We start from the raw sequence: 20,030 nt of genomic DNA, 5'->3' as shown, positions 1-20,030 counted from the left end.
ACTGGACTCAGCATGAACTTCTTTCAGATTCCTTGAACATCAGGTGTTAAGAACAACTTGTGATGTTTTTCAAACACATATATCGACAGGTCTTATCAGAGAGTTCACTATCCAAGCACAAGCACATATTGGACACACAAGTGAAGATACAGGTGGAAAATCTATGACAGATGGATTTCACATGACATTATGTGCTGGTTCTTGCTGGGGTAGAGTTAATTTTCTTCACAGTAGCTGGTATGGGGCTGTGTTTTGGATTTGTGCTGAAAACGGTGTTGATATCAGTTATCACTGAGCAGGGCTTGCACAAAGTCAAGGCCTTTTCTGCTCCTGATACCACCCACCAGTGAGTGGGCTGGGGGTGCACAAGGATTTGGGAGGGGACACAGCTGGGACAGCTGACTCCAGCTGACCAAAGGGATGTTCCACACCACGTGACATCGTGCTCAATAGGTAAAGCTGGGGGAAGAAGGAAGGGGGAGACGTTCACAATGATGGTGTTTGTCTTCCAAAGTAACTATTATGTGTGATGAAGCCCAGCTTTCCTGGAGATGGTTGAACACCTGCCTGCTGATAGTAAGTAGGGAATTAATTCCTTATTTTGCTTTGCTTCTGTGCGTGGCTTTTGCTTTACCTCTTAAACTGTCTTTATCTCAACCCACAAGTTCTCTCACTTCTACTCTTCCAATTCTTTACTCCATCCCCTCAGGAAGGAGTGAGCGAGTGGCTGTGTGGAGCTTAGTTGCCAGCTGGGGATAAACCATGACACATTATTACACAAGGAAGCTGTGGAAAACCGGGGGTTAAATACAGAGCTTTTGTAGTCATATACTTGCATATATATTTTTTCCGTACACACAGAGAAAAACTATATCTTGCCAAGGCTAATTTCATTAACTATATCCAGAATCATATGAAAAGATAGAGAAAACAAAAATGGAGTAAAGTCATAAAAGCCCCTATACAAAACCAAAGGTTCATGTTAATGTGTTTCAGTTACAGATCCTCAGATGTCTTTTATTGTAACAACAACTAAAGATTAATGTAAGTGCCATAATCTAGAGTTGACCAAAAGCTTGGCTTAGTGTATTGGTCAAAGGTTCTGATTCAGACACCTGACTGTAGAAGATATAAGTTTTTCCTTAGAATAAACAGTAGTATTCTCACTGCAAAAATAAACTCATTTCATTCATCTGTATCTGTCTATCTATCTATTTACTTATCTATCTAGACACGCACATATATATACACACATGCATGCAAATGCATATACATGTACACATATATATACACAAAAATATACATATAAACACATTCATTTGTATTCACACCATTTTACAATGACAGTAATCATAAATATTTGGGCTCTGGAAACTAGTAAATGAACAAACACTACAAGCTACATGTTCTCCTAATTTATTGTGTCTCATGGTTTGTTATCAAAACACCACCAGATATTCTAAAAAAAGAAAAATGGAAATGAACATTTCTTTGTAACAAGAGACCTTACTACAGGTCCTTCATTTTTAATCAGTTGAAATTATTATTTTTTATTTATTTTGAATGGTTAAATATGTGAAAAGTACACAAAAGACTTCATTCTGTTTGTTAATGTGGGTTATCAGATGGGTTATGCTGTGTAATGTTTAGAGTTTAGTTTTGTTATTATAACCTATAGCCAGTATTTTATGTAAATGAATAAAGATGAGGTTTAAATAAAATGCAATTGGATATAACTCAATAAAAATATGTTGCCTCTCTTTATTTTCTACTAATAGAGTATATTTATCAGTAGGCAAAGCTGCAATTATATTTGAGTTCCTAGTAAAACATCCAATTCCACTGCTAGCAGTCAGGGTATAAATTAAGAATCCCTATTAAATTTCAAGAACTGTGAGAATATAGTTCAGAATTAGTTAAAATAAAAATATTTATTTTAAATTAATTGATTATATTTCCTCAAGTCTCAGATTCTGCTGATCTTTCAGAATATTTCATAGAGTATGTCTTCTGTTTTTGATTTCACATTATGCTACTCATATGAGTCAAAACCCGTATTTGTCTTTTTTCCCTTGAGAAATTAATATTCATTACTTAAAGCCAGATGCTCAGTCTTCTGTGCATGTGAGACCTGCATACACCACTTCTAAATTGCTAGTGGGCTTTGTGTGTGCAGTTTTCAGAGCTCTATACATATATCACATTGTCTGGTCAGTAAAAATATCTTCTCTTCTCAAGATACATAAATAAAGCAGAAATTGAGAGTATCAAAAGATGAATTGAGATATGGAGCCATTAATGACCTTAAGAACATTATTATCTATAACAATCATATTGGGATTCTAGGGAGAATTGAGCAACAGGACATTATTTTGAAGTATTGCTTTTCTTCACAAGGGTCTCTGTCGGAATGAGTCTGGAGCTACACAATGAGAATTCACAACCAGCATAATGACTAGTAAAACCTGTCAAATCGATCTATCAGAGGGAGAAGACAACTAAAATTTGAATTCTGAGACACTGACTGCGACCTTAAGTCAATGGTTGCAGAAGAAAATGGTGAAAATTCTTAAATGAGCACACTTGATGTCAGTTGTTCTTTTTCTGTATCAAAAAGGCACAAATACCCGTCTACACAAAGAAACGTATATTCCAATCAATACTACTGTACTTCTATACAGAAAAGACTTCTGTGCCTTTCAGTTCTTTTCTCTATGTAAGATATAACATGCCACCCATATAGACATAACATATGGACAAAAAGAAAAACGTGGCAGCCATTCGGTTTGGAGGTGGCTACTGACCTAAGAGCAGTAAGGAAAGATGACAATAGAGGGCTTAAACTGAAAGCACAGAGAACTTGATTCAAGTAAATTTTTTTTTTTTCAGTAATCAAAAAAACCCTTTGTAATTGGTTTCCCCTTTATGAAAGTCACTGGCATTCGAAATCCTCTGCATCTTGAAAACCAGCGATAGTGCTAGCAGTGATATTTAAACAAAAATTAAAAGGAAGGGCAAATTAAACAACAAACACCCGACTTACCAAAATCTTCAAAGAATTAATGAAAATGACCTGATTTCATGCCCAAGATCCTGGCAGACTGCCCTGCTGACTGAAGAATGAATCTATTATTAGTGTTAAACAGCTTTTATACTACTTCAGTGATTGCATGAAACCATTAAGTTGCAGCCTCTATTGTCCTAATTTTTTGGGGCAACTTAAATGATTTATGGACTTACTAACTGAAATGATGACACACCATATTCTCTAAATAAATGTTCTTTGTTCTAGGATAACATATCAGTAGGAGGTTTGATCTAACAATTATCCTTAAAACATTAGGTTTTGAAAGTAGGTATATTCTGGAAATAGATTATGGTTTACAAAAAATAAGGTTCATTCTCCTCCTTGTTATTTCAGCTTCCATAGGATCTTTGATTAAATACGCCAAACAAGAAAGAAGAAATAGAAAGAGAGATTGTCAAAACACAGACTCCTGCAGTGTATTATAAAAAAAAAACATACAGAAGGCAATCTTGGCATCAATATTCTCCTTTGTTGCCAAGCTGAAACACGCTTGTGTTCTTGTCAAACAAACTGACTCCTGAGAACACTCCTCATCCTGCTGGCCCAGCCAGCAGCATTCCCCAGTGTCCTCCCCAGTGCCAGCACTTGTTTATCTCGCCAGGAGAAACTCTGCCCTTGGTTTGAAACCCAGGAGTTTAACACCGAGCCAAGAAAATGCAGGCAGGGGATATGGGGTAGGTCTGACCCTGGTCAGCGGCAAAACAACTTTGAGGCTTTTGAACATTGTGGGATTACACTCACTGATAAATTTCTTGTTCACTGAGATTTCTGCAAGATTCTGTAGGAAGTCAGTGTCTCTTAACAATGTACTGTTTCCTCAGGGCCTGATTATGCTTTTCCCAAGACCTCCAAAGATGGACTGAGGGTGTTGTGGATCAGTGGCAGAAGCCACCTTGATTTCTCCTGTGCTCTTGAGCGATATGTGCTCACCCTTTACGTAGAGCGGATGATTTCTCTGCTGTGCTGCCTCACGTGTAACAGAGCTGGAAAGAGAGGAACATTTTGGGAATCAGAACTCCCTACCTCCCTGTGGTCCTTACTGCCCACCTACGAGCCCCTCATTTCTGTCCGCCCTTCTTCCTGGTCCAAAAGCATCCATGAGATCTTAGATTCTTTTATCATTGCCCTTGGAGAGATCATTTTTCATTGTCTGTGGAGATATGTCTACAAGGGACAGACCTCCTGTGGAACTGGGTGGAGACAGACCTAAAAAGGTGTCCAATCCTAATTTTCTGCTCTAGTATCCATCCGAGAGGCTCCTTAGGCTCCAAGTGCCTTTGGGGGTAACCCCTACGTGGTAACCATAGGAGACATCAGTGAGAGGCTCCTTCACCCTTGTGAACATCCATTCTATGTACTCATCGACCCCTTGAGATTACTTGTGAACTAAACCAGGCTCTGGCTATAATTCATCTGAAAACGGTTCTTAACGTTTTCTGTTATGTTGACATAGCTTCTCAGTTTAAATTATCTGTTCCTTTTTTTTCCACCATTTCACAAGTATGTACCTTCCAGAGAATCCCCTAGATAAATGGATTGAGAAACTAATATGATTTTTATAAAAGGAATTGCGAATTGTAAAGCATCACTATCTGATACATGTTTAGGCCCTAAAGATAAAACAAAAATGCTTTCCTGTGGAGGAGATTTGCGTTTGAAACAAAGGGCTGGAAATTAGAGAATTCTGGAGAACATCATCCAGATATTGCTAGACCTGGAAATACAGTCATTTAAAGCTTTTATTTTGCTCAATTATGTAAGTGTTCAAGCAGTTTCACCAGAGTCAGTTATTTAACTTGTATCATGTCTTCGTTACACCCAGGTAACTAGGTTAAGAGAGGCTGTTAATGTGTATCACAATCAGTAATAGAACTCATTAATCATTGATAATTTTCAGATCCAGACGTTCTTAGAAAAGTACTATTTCTTTTATGTTTGCTTGTTTAATTTTAGTTAAAATAGTCAGTCCGCTGTAGGAAACTATTGCTATTTGATTCCACAGGACCAAAACCAGCATCTTTCTGTTCTGTATACCTACACTGGCTGTAATAATGAGGTCACAGTAAATACTGGGTTTTTCAGTGGAAATCTATCAAGTCACAATCTCAGAGCCTCTCTCTGAGCTGCTCTTCTCTGCTTTCCAGCCTATGAGCCACTGGATTTAAAAAGATGACTTTGTGCATTCAGTAGTCTAGCCTTTTGTAAACATTCTGAGAATGATGATACATCCGATTACTGTTCTTTTTATCCACCAGGTTGAATGGAAAATTCCCTAAAGCAAGCTGAACAATTACGATGCAGGCCAGAAGCAATTTACTGATACAGTGAATTTCTGCAAAAGGCAGACAGAACTGTTGCTGTTATTTATTCCCTATTGATACAGCAATTGCAGAAGATAAACTTGTTTGCTCTTTGGCGCGGTTATAATCCCAGTTCTCAGGTGCCCAGCAGTGACACCATCCATGCAATTCAATGCCCAAGGAAGCAAAGGCTCTGAAAAGTTGAAGGCAATGGTTGGCCAGTTTGCTAAGCTACCTAACCCTCACCAGTTAGAGCTACAGTTTGCTGACTACAGCCCATTTCTTTCCTCAACTTCTAAAGTACTAATTTGCTCTATTTCTTTCTTTGATATATCCTGTTCCACTCTCACTATCTCCCTCGCCTTTTCTGAGTTTTGAATGTGATTTTTTGTATTAAGGATACTCAGATCCATGGCTGAGAAATGAGCTCCTGCCTTAGTTTCCAAAGAAACAGTCTTATTTTAAAAAGACAACAGCTCTGATGCTTCCAGTAGCAAATGTGCCCTTGCAAAAAATTGTCAGCAATGTTGGATTCTAGAGTGTGATCAAATGTATAGGAAATAACAGCACCAAGAAATGCTATACCATCATTTTTTTAGACTTTTGAAAGGTATGATAGCAGACATCTCTTTTCAGCTTTCAGTTTTCCTAAATATTTGCATTAGATGAAATTGTTGAAGACCTTTTATTAATTCTCAATGACTTAAAATTCCTAGATTACCAGTTTGAAGCAACCTTGGGAAGAGCACAAAGAAACGTCATTCCAGACTGTACACTGGGCTAGAAAATTACAAATCAGGGCATGTTGATGTGTCCATCCACAACAGAAACCCCTAGGTTTTTTACTAGCACTGTCTGTCAGGAGTAAACATGTGAAGAAGTCCAGTGGTAGATGTGGGCTAAAATATATCAATAGGGAATAAAAAATACAACTAAATTTAATGTTGTCTCTACTTCACACACGGGTGATAAAACCTATTAGTGAGTGCTCTATCACAGTCTTGCTCACTTTACCATGTAGGTTCAGTTATCAGAGGATTCAGAACACATGAGAGGAACCCAATACATCCTAACGCAAAATAATCTTTAATTCGATAGTATTATTTTCTTTTCTTTTTATTTTTTGTTGTTCATGGACAAATGCAATCCCTTTAAAAACAACCTTCAAAGGAACATTTCTTAAGCCACACAAATTCTGTGCTGCACAGAGTTACTCAGTTCTGAGATTTTTTTTTTTCCCTTTTCTACATTTGTCCAGGACACTTACCTCAAAGGGATTTCAATGATTACTAAAACCTGGTCCATTATCACAAGCACCACATCTCACAATCCCTTCCCCTATTCATAGGGTTGGTAAGATTTTGTAACTTAATATGTCCCAGAACTATTTTACTCTAATAATTAGAACTATAAGTAGCCAGCTTAAATTTATTCATAGCCAGTTCATACCAATTTGGTTCTACGACAGTGATGGCTTTTGGTTTAAATAGTTCATTTCACTTTATGATATGTGTATCGACAGGAATTGTATCCTCTTTCAGCTCTCCCTTTCTTTTTTTTTTTTTCCTAAATGTGACAAACATTCCTGCCTTAAAAGAAAAAGCTTGGCTCTTCTTCCTCTGATTTATCACATCTGTTTCATATTTTAAATCATTTTGCTTGAACAAAACTACACAGTATCCCTGAGGAGATTTCCTCAGGACCTTATTTGATAGCATGAATACTTGCCTATCTCTGTAGAAATTACTTCTTATAATACAATGTAGATTCTTTACATAATTTCACAATCACTCTTTCCATCCTGTTAAACTCTCATCTTATTCTGCTTGGATTTAAATTTCTTCATCTGGGTAGCTGATTTACATAAGAGGCACAGTACTCCCATTGTGTATCAAATAACCAATTATAAACTCAGTTTTCCTTGCCAAAATATTTACTGATATTAACTACAGGATCCACCATCTATAAAATATTGACACAGCATTCCCAGTAATTCAAAGGTTTTCAGCAGCCTTCCAAGTGCTTTCCTGGCATTTCTTCTCATAGATCAGTGGCAATGAAGGCCACCAAAACCTGCGGCAATTATTAAATTTCCTGCGGGAGGATATTTCCTTCGAAGAATTATAGGGAATACCACGCTGCCATGTAATCAATACAACCAGCCCACTATTCCCTACTTATAACAACGTTTGTAACACCACCAGTTGCAATTGTTTAGTGTTCTGGAATACCTGGTACAAACATTATTACATATATATTTGTTTCTTTCAGCTCTGCCCTGTAATGTTGAAAGCTCCTCTTCTTCGTGAGCTAAGCACACTACAGCATCATCTTGTTTGCCCATGGACATAATAATAATGTAATAGATTAAAATATGGGTGACAGTAGATTCTTCTAGTGCTACCCTCCCATAATTTATGCATCAGTTGCATTTATCACATGGTTGTTTTATGCCCTCGAGGCTAGATAGGGAGATAAGGCAAATTGTAACTTTTATCTTTAAAAACTTATTATGCTTAAGACCTCTCATGAGAAATTTGGCTTGGTTAACAAGCGTGCTCCTCAGTACCAATCTTTGGCTTCATCTCTCCAATTTATAACAGATTCATGGTCAGTTGAACACTTGTTTATGGTGACCGGGGATGTGGATACAAAGCAGTTGCTTTTTGTCTCATTGGCATACAAATATTTAGGAGGAAAATAGAAATGTTAGCACAGAGTCCATATACCAGTATTTTTTTTCTTAAAAGCAAACAGGTTATGTAATTTAAGAACTGAAAAAAATAAGGCTACTGGACATTTTGGAAAGCGATTGCTATATATGTTTCCATGAAACTAAATTTTAAAATCAGTTTGACTCCTGCCGTGCAAATGACAGTAATAAAACAAGTAGCACAACATTGTTTTACTCAATAGCTGAGAAACAATGACCTTTCCATCAAGTTTCAAGTAATCTCATTTTAATATTCTTTGTTTGTTCTCTTTAGCATGTGTTTTTTGACTTCTCTGTCTTGATTTTAATCATTCTATATCTTTCATGGACCTGCAGTAAGTGATCTTGATCCCATTCAAATCAGTGTCAAATAATGGTGCAGGATAAAGGGCTTCATCTCTGGCACTTCAGTATTTACAGAAATATGCATTACTTGATTTAACTAAAACCAGAATGATGTGTATCCTCTGCTTTTTAATATGATTTTGATCATGATAGGGAATGATATTTTGAAATTTAAAAAAAAATTTGGGAAGATAATGATTTAATTAATATTTTTTTCCTACATCATTACTGCCTCTCCTGAGACTGTCAAAGGAGGGGAAAAAATAGTGGGAATCAAAATAACATTCTAGTTGCTGCATAATGGTTCCATTGTAGGAAAACAAAAGTCATACAACAGTCTCCTGTTGAAATCTCCCCCAACGCATTTTAAAATACTACATGCAGTATGTACAACTCACTGCCGGTTTTATGTTATTTTTACTGAGATCCTTTAATTGCTATTAATTGTAAACATCTAGTCTCAGTGTTAGGTCGGTCATCTGGAGTTAGCTCCCATGGGCAGCAGTGTTGGGTTTTGGCAGACAGATACCATGGGTCACCTTCTGTCTATGGCTTGGAGGCCATTGGGCTGGAGACACAGAAGCCCAGCCTGGCTGGGGTCGCAGGGACCTCTGCAGATCCCCCAGTGCAGCCCCCCTGCTCACGCAGGGTCACCAGAGCAGATCACACAGGTCGGTCCAGGCGGGTTCGAATGTCTCAGAGAAGGAGACTCCACACCCGCTCTGGGCAGCCTGCTCCAGGCTCTGGCACCTCCCAGTGAAGAAGTTTCTCATGTTCAGGTGGAACCTTCTGCGTTTCAGTCTGTGCCTGTTGTCCCCCCATGGCAACAGGGCTGCTGCTTGTCACCGTCCCACCAGTTCTTTTGGAGCCAACTCCTTCCCCAAAAGAGAGGCACACCTCCATGTGCTCTGCAGCTACTTGCCACATTTGTACCATTACAAAAAAAAATAAGATGTCTTCAGGTTTTTTCTGTCTTACCCCACTGTGCTACCCTGTTTCCCCAAAAATAAGTCCTACTCCAAAAATAAGCCCTAGCATGATTTTTCAGGATTTTTGAGGATGCTCGAAATATAAGCCCTACTCCAAAAATAAGCCCCAGTTACAGGTCATTAAAAAAGTCAATTTAAATAGTGTCCAGGGAGCTATATATGTAAAAAAGTAAGCATCTTTCAGAGCAAAAATTAATATTGACCCTGTCTTATTTTGGGGGAAACAGGGTACCAGCATCCTACCAGAAAGGATTCAAAACAGGACACAATCTTCTGGAGTCTCACTCTATATATTTCACTTTTCTTCATCCCTGTGGTTTTTGACCTGGCATGGATGTTAAAATGAAGGGGCACCACTTTCCTTCCCCTTTACTCTTAAAATGTCAGGTCTCAGCTGCAGGTTTTAAGGGTTGAAATGAAGAGTAAAGGGAAAAGAGCCCTTCCTGTCAGCACTCCTTGGAGTTATACTTTTCTTTCTTGTCTATATGATTCAGCTGAGTCAATGCAGACCTGTGTTTTCCCCTTCCTTACCTTCCCACTTGAATGAGGACCGTGTCCCTGAGGGATCGTTTTCATTAGGGAAAAGATAGGTGAGGGAATGAACAGACCTAATTCAGATCTTTCAGCCTGGGAAACCTTATAGAGAAGCAACAGGGATTAAATTTACAGTGTGTGGTTCATAGCAAGGTCACCATGTTCTGCACCACTTGCTAATCGGACTATATTTTACAAGGAAACTTTGCAGTAAGATTTGTATTTGGAGGGCTAAACCAAAAAATGCAGCTTTGGTTTTGATTCAGGTAGCTTGTGCCTCTTTTGGCTTCCCAGCTCATTTCTTGAAAGGAATAGACAGAGAATAGACATAAACACAAGAAACACTTTCTCTGGGATTCTGTAAATTAAAGTCAATTGAAAGCTATGCACAACCCCCCCAAAATATTAATAACATGATTACAGATCTATAAAACTTAACAATGTTTCTGTAATGATGGCTGAGAGGAGAAAAATTCTCAAAGACCTGATTGAAAGAGCTGAAATGAAATACAGTTCCATCTTTCATGTTTTTAGCAAGATAATTTTGGTTCAGTGTTGACTAATACAGAATAATAGGAATAAAATATGCTGCCTCAGTCTCTGCATTATTGGCTTTACATTATTGGTCCTGACAGCTGGCTTTTAAAGTGCCGTAAATATTGGGCAATGCCGTTATGTTAAGACAAGCCACTTCATCAAGCATATTTCCAAATCACACTCTATTTTCAAAATGTGTTTAATTTATCTATATATGGCAAAGGAACCCACTGCAAAATTGACCTGCAACAGAGTGCCCTCTACTGCATGTATTTAGGAAAGGAAAATAAAGCAAGTTCTTGAAAAATAAAATCTTGACAGACTGAAGGCAGCAGTTTTGACGCAGGCCACTGGACGTTGAACTAAATACAATATACATATAGGCATATGTCACTCTTACCTTCTTCTAAAGAGCTGGATACCACTGAGGAATAATAGTTTAAAATAGGTATGAAATTGGTACAAACTGTTTCATGGTTTTAAATGAAATCACTGTGTGTCTTTTCCATACTAAAATGGTCTGTGTTTATAGGTTGGAGAGTTATTAGGGAAGTTAAAAATCTGTCCTTTATTGCCCTGCTGCCACTCTTTTCTCTTTGCTGCCAGAAGGGATCTATAACAACATGAAGTGCAAAAGTCTCTCTGCTTATAGATTTGTTTTCTCAGTCCTTAATCTCTCATGCTCCCTCATTTCTCCCCATCTTTCTCTTTGCTGCGAGGTCACTACTATTAAACTCAACTCTCCTTTTCGTTCCCATGTCCTTGAATAAACTTATTCGATGTAACTGAGTTATACCTCTCGCAAATGATTAAGAAGACATTTCACCAGTGCTGCTCTGAAAGAGTAAAAACTGACAGGTGACAAATGTATCATGAAAGCAATTCTACAACAAGGCACAAATGCTCAAGCAGACCTATACTTTTGAGGACTTCCCTTTTTTTTTTCTTTTCTTGGTCTGAACTGGGCCAGCCCAAAGCTGAATTTTTTGATGAACCAAACACCTGCAGCTTCTGTGAAAATTCAGTGGTTCTTGTTGGTCAGTCCCTCAAGGGTAAGAAAACTGCTTCTAAAAACACTGGTACGAACTAGCATTAAACCTCTTGAATCATGTTTGAAATGCCTTGATTTGTACAATGAAGTCCATGCTCTGTCAGCAGTATCTGTGGAACCACAAATTTGTCCTTAAAGTCTCAGCTTATGCCTTGACGAGCCACACTGAAAGCAATTGAACTGGATCTTGCTGCACAATCAAAGGTGTTCCATGTTAGCCCTCTGCAATCAAAAACGGTGTCTGAATACCTTACAACATCTTTGAGTGTGTCACTAGGGCAGAGGAGGTAGTAAACAATGGTTTCCAAAGCAACATAATCAGTTACCAAAAATTCTTTAAACAAAATAGAAACAACACAAGCAGGCATTTCCATAGTACACAGTGCATATACGACCTTGCATATATTTCAGCAATGAATTTTTTGACTACGGATTTTTTTCCCACATCTGAAACTTTCCTTTAAGGAAACCCTTGTTGACAATTTACAGCTTCTAAGGATGATATATCTGTAATTGCTTTCCCTTTGCTTCATACCTGTAAATCTTGTATCTTGTGCTAAATCCCTGTCGACTTCTGTCCACAAAATCTGTGTATTCCTGTGAGCGATGGAAGGGTCCCTTATCAGAGAGGAGCCAGTCGAAGGGGCTTGTGGCATGCTGATCCGAAACAGCAGCAACTGCTAAAACCCAGCAATGAAGACTCAGTGCTATCCACTCCCATAGAGCCATCAGAGAGAACAATTCAGCACCAGCACTGCATCGCCATATCATGCTTCCACTGGGGACTTAGAGCCTTCATTCTCTTAGCTTTCCCTCAACACCTAGACAAAATACACAGTCAATTAGATAAGCACACACTAGGCATCCCTTGGAAGTAGAAACAAGTTTCCTTTCTTTCAGCTTAAAGAGATAGTGGCCTCTACTTTATTACATTTTACATTAGCATAAACCCCACTAGGCTAGTTAACAGTGGAGTGTTTCAGTACTTCAAATGCTGTGAAACTAATGTCTTCATTAACATCATCAGTGATAATATTTACTGTTGAAGGGAAACCTTCACAAATTGTCAGGGGAGGGATTGTTAGGGGTTTTTCCAACAACGTTAGTCATTAATGAAAAATATGCAACACGAGAATTATTGCCTGTTAGCATCAGTACAAAATCATTCAGCAGTGTCTATGCATAAGGCCGCAGTTCAGATATTGGACAGATGAGGTTCAGAAGACCCAGATTGCTTTCTTTTTTCATGTCCTTGAAAAAGTCACTGAATGGCTTGTCTTCACCACAAACATAGTTAACAGACATGCTATTCTGTTCAAACTGCCCGAGTTGGACAGAGTGACTGCATTGATCGATGGCACTGGAGCTACCCACCGTGATGAGTTCAATGGGTTATGCAAGCTCCAGACGCTGCAATTTTCAGTATCCCTAACAGCAGCACTTGACTTTCAGTCTAATTCACTCCAACCCGATGGATCAGCCCAGAAACAGTATTTTAATAGAGCCTAAACAATTGCTTGGGTGCCAAATCAAAAATCAGGTATTAACCATAGCTTCATGTTGGAACACAGTGAAGACAAGCCACAGTTTCTCTCTATACCTCAGTTCCATGGCTGTGAAAGAGGATAATGATTCTATATCCTGCTCAGATTTTGTAAAAGCATCTATGCAAGAGCATGAAGTTCTCAGAAATACTGATGTGACGAAGGTGCTAGATATATAGAAACAATCAGTTCTAGTTTTCAACGTCAGGTAAAACAGCACAGAATTAATTAAAAAATATTAATGTGAGAGCTTTCATTTTGCTAGCTAACGAGTTTACAAGCAAAACATTTTTTAATTCACATTCACTCAAAACAGCACTCATTATTTCATTTTTACAGCTATGACTTTTCACTTGGCAAGAATTTTTTTTTTACCATCAATAATTTAATTTGTAGGTGTACCCTAAATGAAGGATGTTTCCAATAGAACAGTTCTGCAACTGCATACTCAGTGCCACTCGTCCATTATAATGGAAATGGTGTAGCTGAATAAATATGTTCTGTGCGGATATTCAAGACATTAATATTCTGAAGAGTCTTTTCTATAGATTATAAACATATCAGCTGCAGGAAGTTAACTGCCTCCAGAAGAGCATGGAAATTCATATGAACCAACAGGAATTTACAGTCTGAGAATATAATAATCTGTCTATACAACCAGAGAAATAGTCAAGGTCTACTGTCTTCTTAGGCACAAATGTAATTGTTTCTAACGTGATCTGGAGCTGATCCTGCAATCAATAAATGTGTAAGTAAACTCACTGAAAAAAAAAATACCATATTCCTATATTTCATGCTGAGCATATGCCAAAGCACTGAGTTGTAACCATAAACGGTTACAATGACACAGCAGTTTACGATCATAAAACACAGATTGCATTAATTTTATAAATCCCTCTGAAATGGGATTCCAGGAGTCTACAACGAAGAGCTCTCTAAATTTTATTTATACTTTCAAGCAATCACTTAAATGCAAAAAGCCTACAGACCTGGATTTACTGTCTGAACTTTGTATGTTGTATCCCTGGATCGGTACTTTCTTTCTTTCACAGGTTGAAGGTCATGTATGTGAAGTTACACTGTTGTGTAACCGTCATCATATCATATGAAAAAGCATGCACGGATCTGAAGCAAAACTGAAAAAGCGATAAATTGCTCTCCTGACCCATAAAAGCCATTATGATGATTTTGTTGCCATTTGCTGTCAAAAATTAGCTCAGCGTAAATGAAGACGACGTGTCAGTCACTTCCTGACAAGCCAGACCAGCTTTTGCATCACAGCAGCGTGAAAAACAACAAATACTTCTGTCTCTCTTCTTCTTACCAATCAGACAGAAAAACAAAACAAAACAAAACAAAACAAAAAAACACAAAAAACAAACAACTATTGCACAGCATACTCGTTCACTTCCATCATTGTTTTCATGGACTAGGAAGACCCTGGGCGTAATTTCTTGACACTACCTGAAGCCACACAGACCATGATGAGCACCTAAATTTTCATACTTACTTCTGTTATAAAATTGCTACCTAAGACATAAGCTTCCATTTTTCCTAAATTATCTTTTCTATTGAAAATATCATTTAATTGTTTAAATTGCAAGAAGTAGTTTACTTTTTTGGGTACTTATTAGCACTAAAGTGTTTCAGGCCATTAAACTGTAATGATGACTAATTGAATCCCTTTTGAATACAAAATGATAATAAGATTGGAAAATTAATTACTTTGAGCATGTAGCATCTTCCTAAAACTAGACCAAACGAGCGCTAGAAAAGGAATAGTGAAGAGCCCTGCTCTGTGCTTGCCTTAGTGCTACACCATGGCATGTCAGACATTAACCACTGGCAAAACACTTTTAGAGAACCTGCATAGTTACAGAAGAAAATAATCATGTTGTTTTAAACATATATGAAGGTATTTTCCAAAAGAGTATAAATACACAGTTAGTCCTTAAGGAGAGTATAACAATGTGTGCATTTCTAACTGATGCTTATCCACTTGTCTATGTTGTCCAGTCATTGTAGAATCAGTCTGCATAGCATTAATTCTCATAACACCCTTGAGAACTAAACTTTCACCTTGACTTAACAAATAAGGAACCGAAGCATAAAAAGACCACGGCTAAGATATTTTTAAGCTGTTAGAGGGATTTAAATGGGTATTTCGTATTAAAAATAATTTAGAAAATTCCAGCCTAAGGAATTTTCCTAAGCTTACAATGTGAAAAATATCTCAAAATTTTAAATACTCAAGCTCTCTAATGAATGCTCATGCTCTAACAACATTTTTCAAATACTGCTATAGTCATGCAGAACATAGGTTATAGTTACAACGGCCATCACAGAATGCCAGAGAGGAACAATCTGAATTAAATTTAAATTTAAAACACCTGCTGTTTTCAGGATGGGATGTGAGAACTGAAAAATAAATGAACACCTGTTAGATAACAGAGCTGGTGGATTTTTCAGCGGAGAAGACTCTCTGTAGAGAAGATGTCTTCAAACAAAACTGTTGTGTCAGAACCCTGCCCCTTTGAAATGCAACCTTAGAGGGCAATTATCAGGTATAGATGAGCAGCACAATTACTTTGTTATCCCCAGGATTTCACCCAGCTACCACTTGCAAATGTTAATAAGTTTTTGGTCCTTCCTCTTCTAAATTCAGAGGTGACAGTGAGTTCAGAAGCATAGTGGGCTAAAATCTTCTCTGTTAGAAATCTATTGTCTCCTCGCTGGCATTGATGCAGAATGAATTTGACCATAGCTAAGTCCTAGCTTGCGTGAACATGCAAAGGGTGTTGAAGACTGGTAAATCCGTGCATTTACATCATCGGAGAATATAGTACTGGTAAGAGTAAAACCAACATTGCGGCCACTGTGACAAATTCCATCATGCTTCAGCTGTGAACAAGAAGGCAGAGGTCCTATCGTTGGGCAAATCCCACCAAATTCAGTCCTTCTGTTTTTGGGTAAATAACTTTTTTAACATTAGGAATGGTATATAATTACGTATGGGTAGTTTATGAACTCACTAAGCTACTGTACCTAAAATAGTGCAAACTAAAGTATCTGCTTGATTTGTGGGTTGAGCTGTCTTGCTTACAGAATCTTAATTGAGAAATCATGTATAGTAAGATATACAGAGCAATATAGGGCAAGCCCAGACGTGTGGACAGCAGTGTTCAAGAAAAAGCAAATCAATAAGTTTAAATCCTTCCTAAAATGGAAAATGTATAAAATTTTCTCTCAAAGAAAAAAGAAAATAGAATAAAAAAAAGGAAAAAAAAAATCTGTGGTAATCTCACAGTATGCAACTTTTTTTTTTTTTTTGATCCTAAGAGGTGAGAGTCATGTATAAAACAGATGTGCTAATATACAGGAGAGATATAGCTACTAAATGGATTGCTACTGGGTCGCTAGTGGAGTAACTTTTTGTAGAAGAGTCAATAAAGCTAATGCTAGGCATCATCAGTAGCTTTTGTTGGCCACACCTGCTGTTCTCAAGAATCAAGATAAAATAACTGTACACTAAATGTACAGACATTTTTAATAAGATAAGGGATTTTTTTTCAATATTTCTTTCTACTATGCATTTCAGGGAGGTGCTGTGGCCTTTGTCTGAGATGCTGTCTCGTGTTCCACATGAGCAATGTCCTTGCAGTCCCTGTCGGCATCCAGCAATGCGCAGAGTCTTGCCTCTGTCAATCTCTTTCTCTTTGTGTCTCACAGAGATCTCCTCCTGACAGCGAAAATGCAGAGCACCAGGATCTCTCTGAAGCCCTTTGGGATTTACGCTCACCAGAATTCCACAAAAACGCTGAAACACCCCCAGAAAGCCTCCCACTGAAAGTCGAGAATCCTCTATGCTGAAGTGGAATTCTCCTGACTGTAACTTCCCATAACAATGAAATAAAAATTTGAGGTTGTTATTCTCAGATACGTCCTTTCAAAGGAAAGTAATAAGCAACTTATCAGGAAACATTATGTTCATCTCCCCACAGGAGTTGGAAACCTTGATGTCTCTAAGATTGTGGCTTTTTATGCAAAACACAAAGCCTAGTTTTCTTTGAACTAACAAAAATAATAACTAATAAGTATATATTCCTTTAAAAACAAACAAAGGAAAAAAACCCTGAGAACAGATTGAGGGGGCTACAACCAATTCGGTTTGTAGGAAGTTGGATTTCGATAAGATCATAATTTTATAATCTATGAGGTTTTTGGCAGCCCATCCCTCCATTCAGGGGTATGGGATGGGATGAAGTGTGATACTAGGTGTAACAGGGTACACTTGGTATTTCTTTTAGATTGCACACCATGAAAAACAGGAATGAAGTAAATTCTTTATTTTCTAATGATTACACAAAATTCTCAGGCACACTCCCAGTGACCTCAACTTTGAATCAATAACAAGAAGCAACATTTTGTTCACTGCAGCTGGATTGAAAGCAGTTGAAGCTCATAGAAGGCAAGATAAGTCAGAACTATTTTTTTCAGAGATATTTTGTCACTGAAAAATGGAAAGACATTTTGCATAAAGAATAAAGCAACCATCTGAGTCTCAGAAATTACTTTTATCTGCTATAAGACCTTGGGTTTATCACTTTATGTCTCTTTGCTTCCACTTCCTCATCTGAAGTGTGATGATCGCCTTGTGCCCCTTTGTCAAGCACGACAGGACCTACACCTAAGAACCCTGTGTTATAATCAGTGATTTTTTTTTTTTTTCCAAAAAGCAATTTTTCTCATGTTAACAACTTTAAATGAATGAGACCTGGGGAGGTGCCTGTCCTTGAAATTTTCGCACAGTGCAGTGTAAATGAAATAGCCATGGAGCTGATCACATACTGAGGAAGAAAAGAGCAGAAAGTGCTGCCATCAGGATCAGCTAAAGAAGAGGAGAGTATAGCAGAGAGCACAAGAGCATCTCACTTTTGCTCTGCGCTGCTCTCAGCCACCACATGGATTCTGTTCTGCAAAGGAAGACACTCAAATCCACAGAATAAGCTCTCCCAAGCTGAACTTAATGAAGGACAGCAAAAGGACTGTGGTACTGAGGGAGACTGTTCTGTCCTGTCCTCGGAGGCAGCTGTTTGACAGTGATTAGCTTTCACAGATTTTGAGAACCACAAGAAGGCTGGTGCAATAACAAAAGAACCGACATGTACGTTTGGAAGAACAAAGATACAGAACAGGGATTTTGGGAGTTAAAGGACGGAGAGCTCTCCCTGCACCAAATACGATACTCATGAGCTGCTGGGTACAGCTTGTGCCATTATACAAGAAGTAGAAGGCAACTGGATAGACAGAATATATTTGTCAACAGCAGATTTTCAGTGAGAGGGATTAAATCAGCTTGTTCTCTGTTATTCATTGTGAGCTACAATAAGTCCTGACCTAGGAACTGTCTTCAGCAGAGACTCAAAATCTGATATGTTGGCAAGTCTGAAAGGAAAAAATAATTCTACGTCTAACACTCTTAGGTGAGTTTTATGTTCAAGGCTTAAAAATAAGTGAGGTCCTCACATCAGGACTATGTGCATCCTAAAGCAACATCTTTTCTTTGTTCAAATAGAGCCTCATCCACTGCTGGATTTCAGCTTTCTTCTCTCCCCTCTATGTGACACACGGACAAGAACCCTGTAACTATATCCTCAGAAGCCGAAACAGAGAACAAACAGGATGTCTGGGATTTTGGGGGGTTTTTTTGTTTAGGTTGTGTTTGGTTGGTTGGTTGGTTGGTTTGTTTTGGTTTTGGTTTTGGTTTGGTTTGGGTTTTTTTTGTTTGGTGGGGTTTTTTGCGGTTTTTTGTTGGTAGTGGTGGTGGTGGGGTTTTTTTTGTAAAAGCAATCCTGCTATTTTTTTCCTCATCACAGCCTTCAGAGAAGAGGAGCAAAAATAAAATGCACCTGTAGGCAAAGCAAACATATGTCAGCCTGACCTCTGCAGCCATTATCAGGTCTATCTGCAATGGAAGAGTTGATTGCCACAGGTTACAGCTTTTGCCCATGAAATGTGCCCTGTCCCTGCAGAATTTCACTCCTGCAAGTGCCTGTGAGTCTTTAATTGGATGTACCCATGTGCTTTTGATTGCATCCCAGTACAGCCACTGCCAGTCTGCTCAGCCCTTGAAGTCCACGCTGGCTTTCAGATGTACCAAGGTAATTGGTTTAGTGCCTGATATTTGTAAAAGACCTATTTTTTTCCTTTGCTGCCGAGATCATGATGTATAAATTCCCTCAGGTGCTTATTCAATCTGTTACTCTAAGTTCATCTTCCTGTGCAAACGGATCCTTATGTGTTTTAGCTGATGACGGAGGGCAGTGTCCCCAGATTGCAATTTCAGTCTTTTTACCTTAATGAGTGAATCTGTTCCTGCAAGGAACACACTGAGGGGAGAAAATTAGCTGTCAGAGTGCACAAGTGGGCCTTGACGGCCCTGAGTGGCCTCATCTGGGGCTTTCACCCACCCCCGGGGCTCACTGGGGCTCCTGGACCTTCAGGCCCTGCCTGGGTGGTGCTGGCGGGGCTGTCCCAGGCCTTCCCCCTACACTTGGGCCAGCTGCTTCGGCCTTTGTTCTGTGCTCCTGAGCCAGGAGGAGCTGCGCTCCTTGGCCTTATAAAGACAGAGCGCATGGTTTGTGAAAGCACTTGAGGCACCTGGAAGCCTCAAATGTGAATCGTGTAGGTACGTAACAGAGAGAAATCACAGAATCATTTTGGTTGGAAGAGAAACCTCAAGATCATTGAGGCCAACCATGTCCCTGAGAACCTCATCTCCGTCTGTCCAACCCCTCCAGGGATGGTGACTCCACCACTGCCCTGGGCAGCCTGTTCCACTGCTTCACAACCCTTTATGTGAAGAAAGTTTTCCTAATATCAAATCTGAACCTCTCCTGGTGCAACTTGAAGGCTGTTTCCTCTTGTCC

At 38.6% G+C, this 20,030-nt stretch overlaps 1 protein-coding gene across 2 annotated transcripts in view; it reads right to left on the bottom strand.

Moving 5' to 3' along the window:
* The window catches only part of BRINP3 (BMP/retinoic acid inducible neural specific 3), a 214,415-nt gene extending 202,087 nt beyond the window's left edge, over positions 1-12,328 (bottom strand). Inside the window, exon 1 of one of the 2 annotated variants that reach the window (XM_065649078.1) lies at positions 12,093-12,328. In XM_065649078.1, the coding sequence (XP_065505150.1) occupies positions 12,093-12,328 (236 nt within the window). The remainder of the gene's footprint in view (positions 1-12,092) is intronic. The other variant, XM_065649079.1, reaches the window with a different exon arrangement.
* Between the last annotated feature and the right edge of the window lie 7,702 nt (positions 12,329-20,030).

This window comes from Caloenas nicobarica, chromosome 20 (assembly GCF_036013445.1).
Source record: "Caloenas nicobarica isolate bCalNic1 chromosome 20, bCalNic1.hap1, whole genome shotgun sequence".
NCBI classification, from domain to species: Eukaryota; Metazoa; Chordata; class Aves; order Columbiformes; family Columbidae; genus Caloenas; species Caloenas nicobarica.
This window is presented reverse-complemented; position numbering and strand designations above follow the sequence as displayed.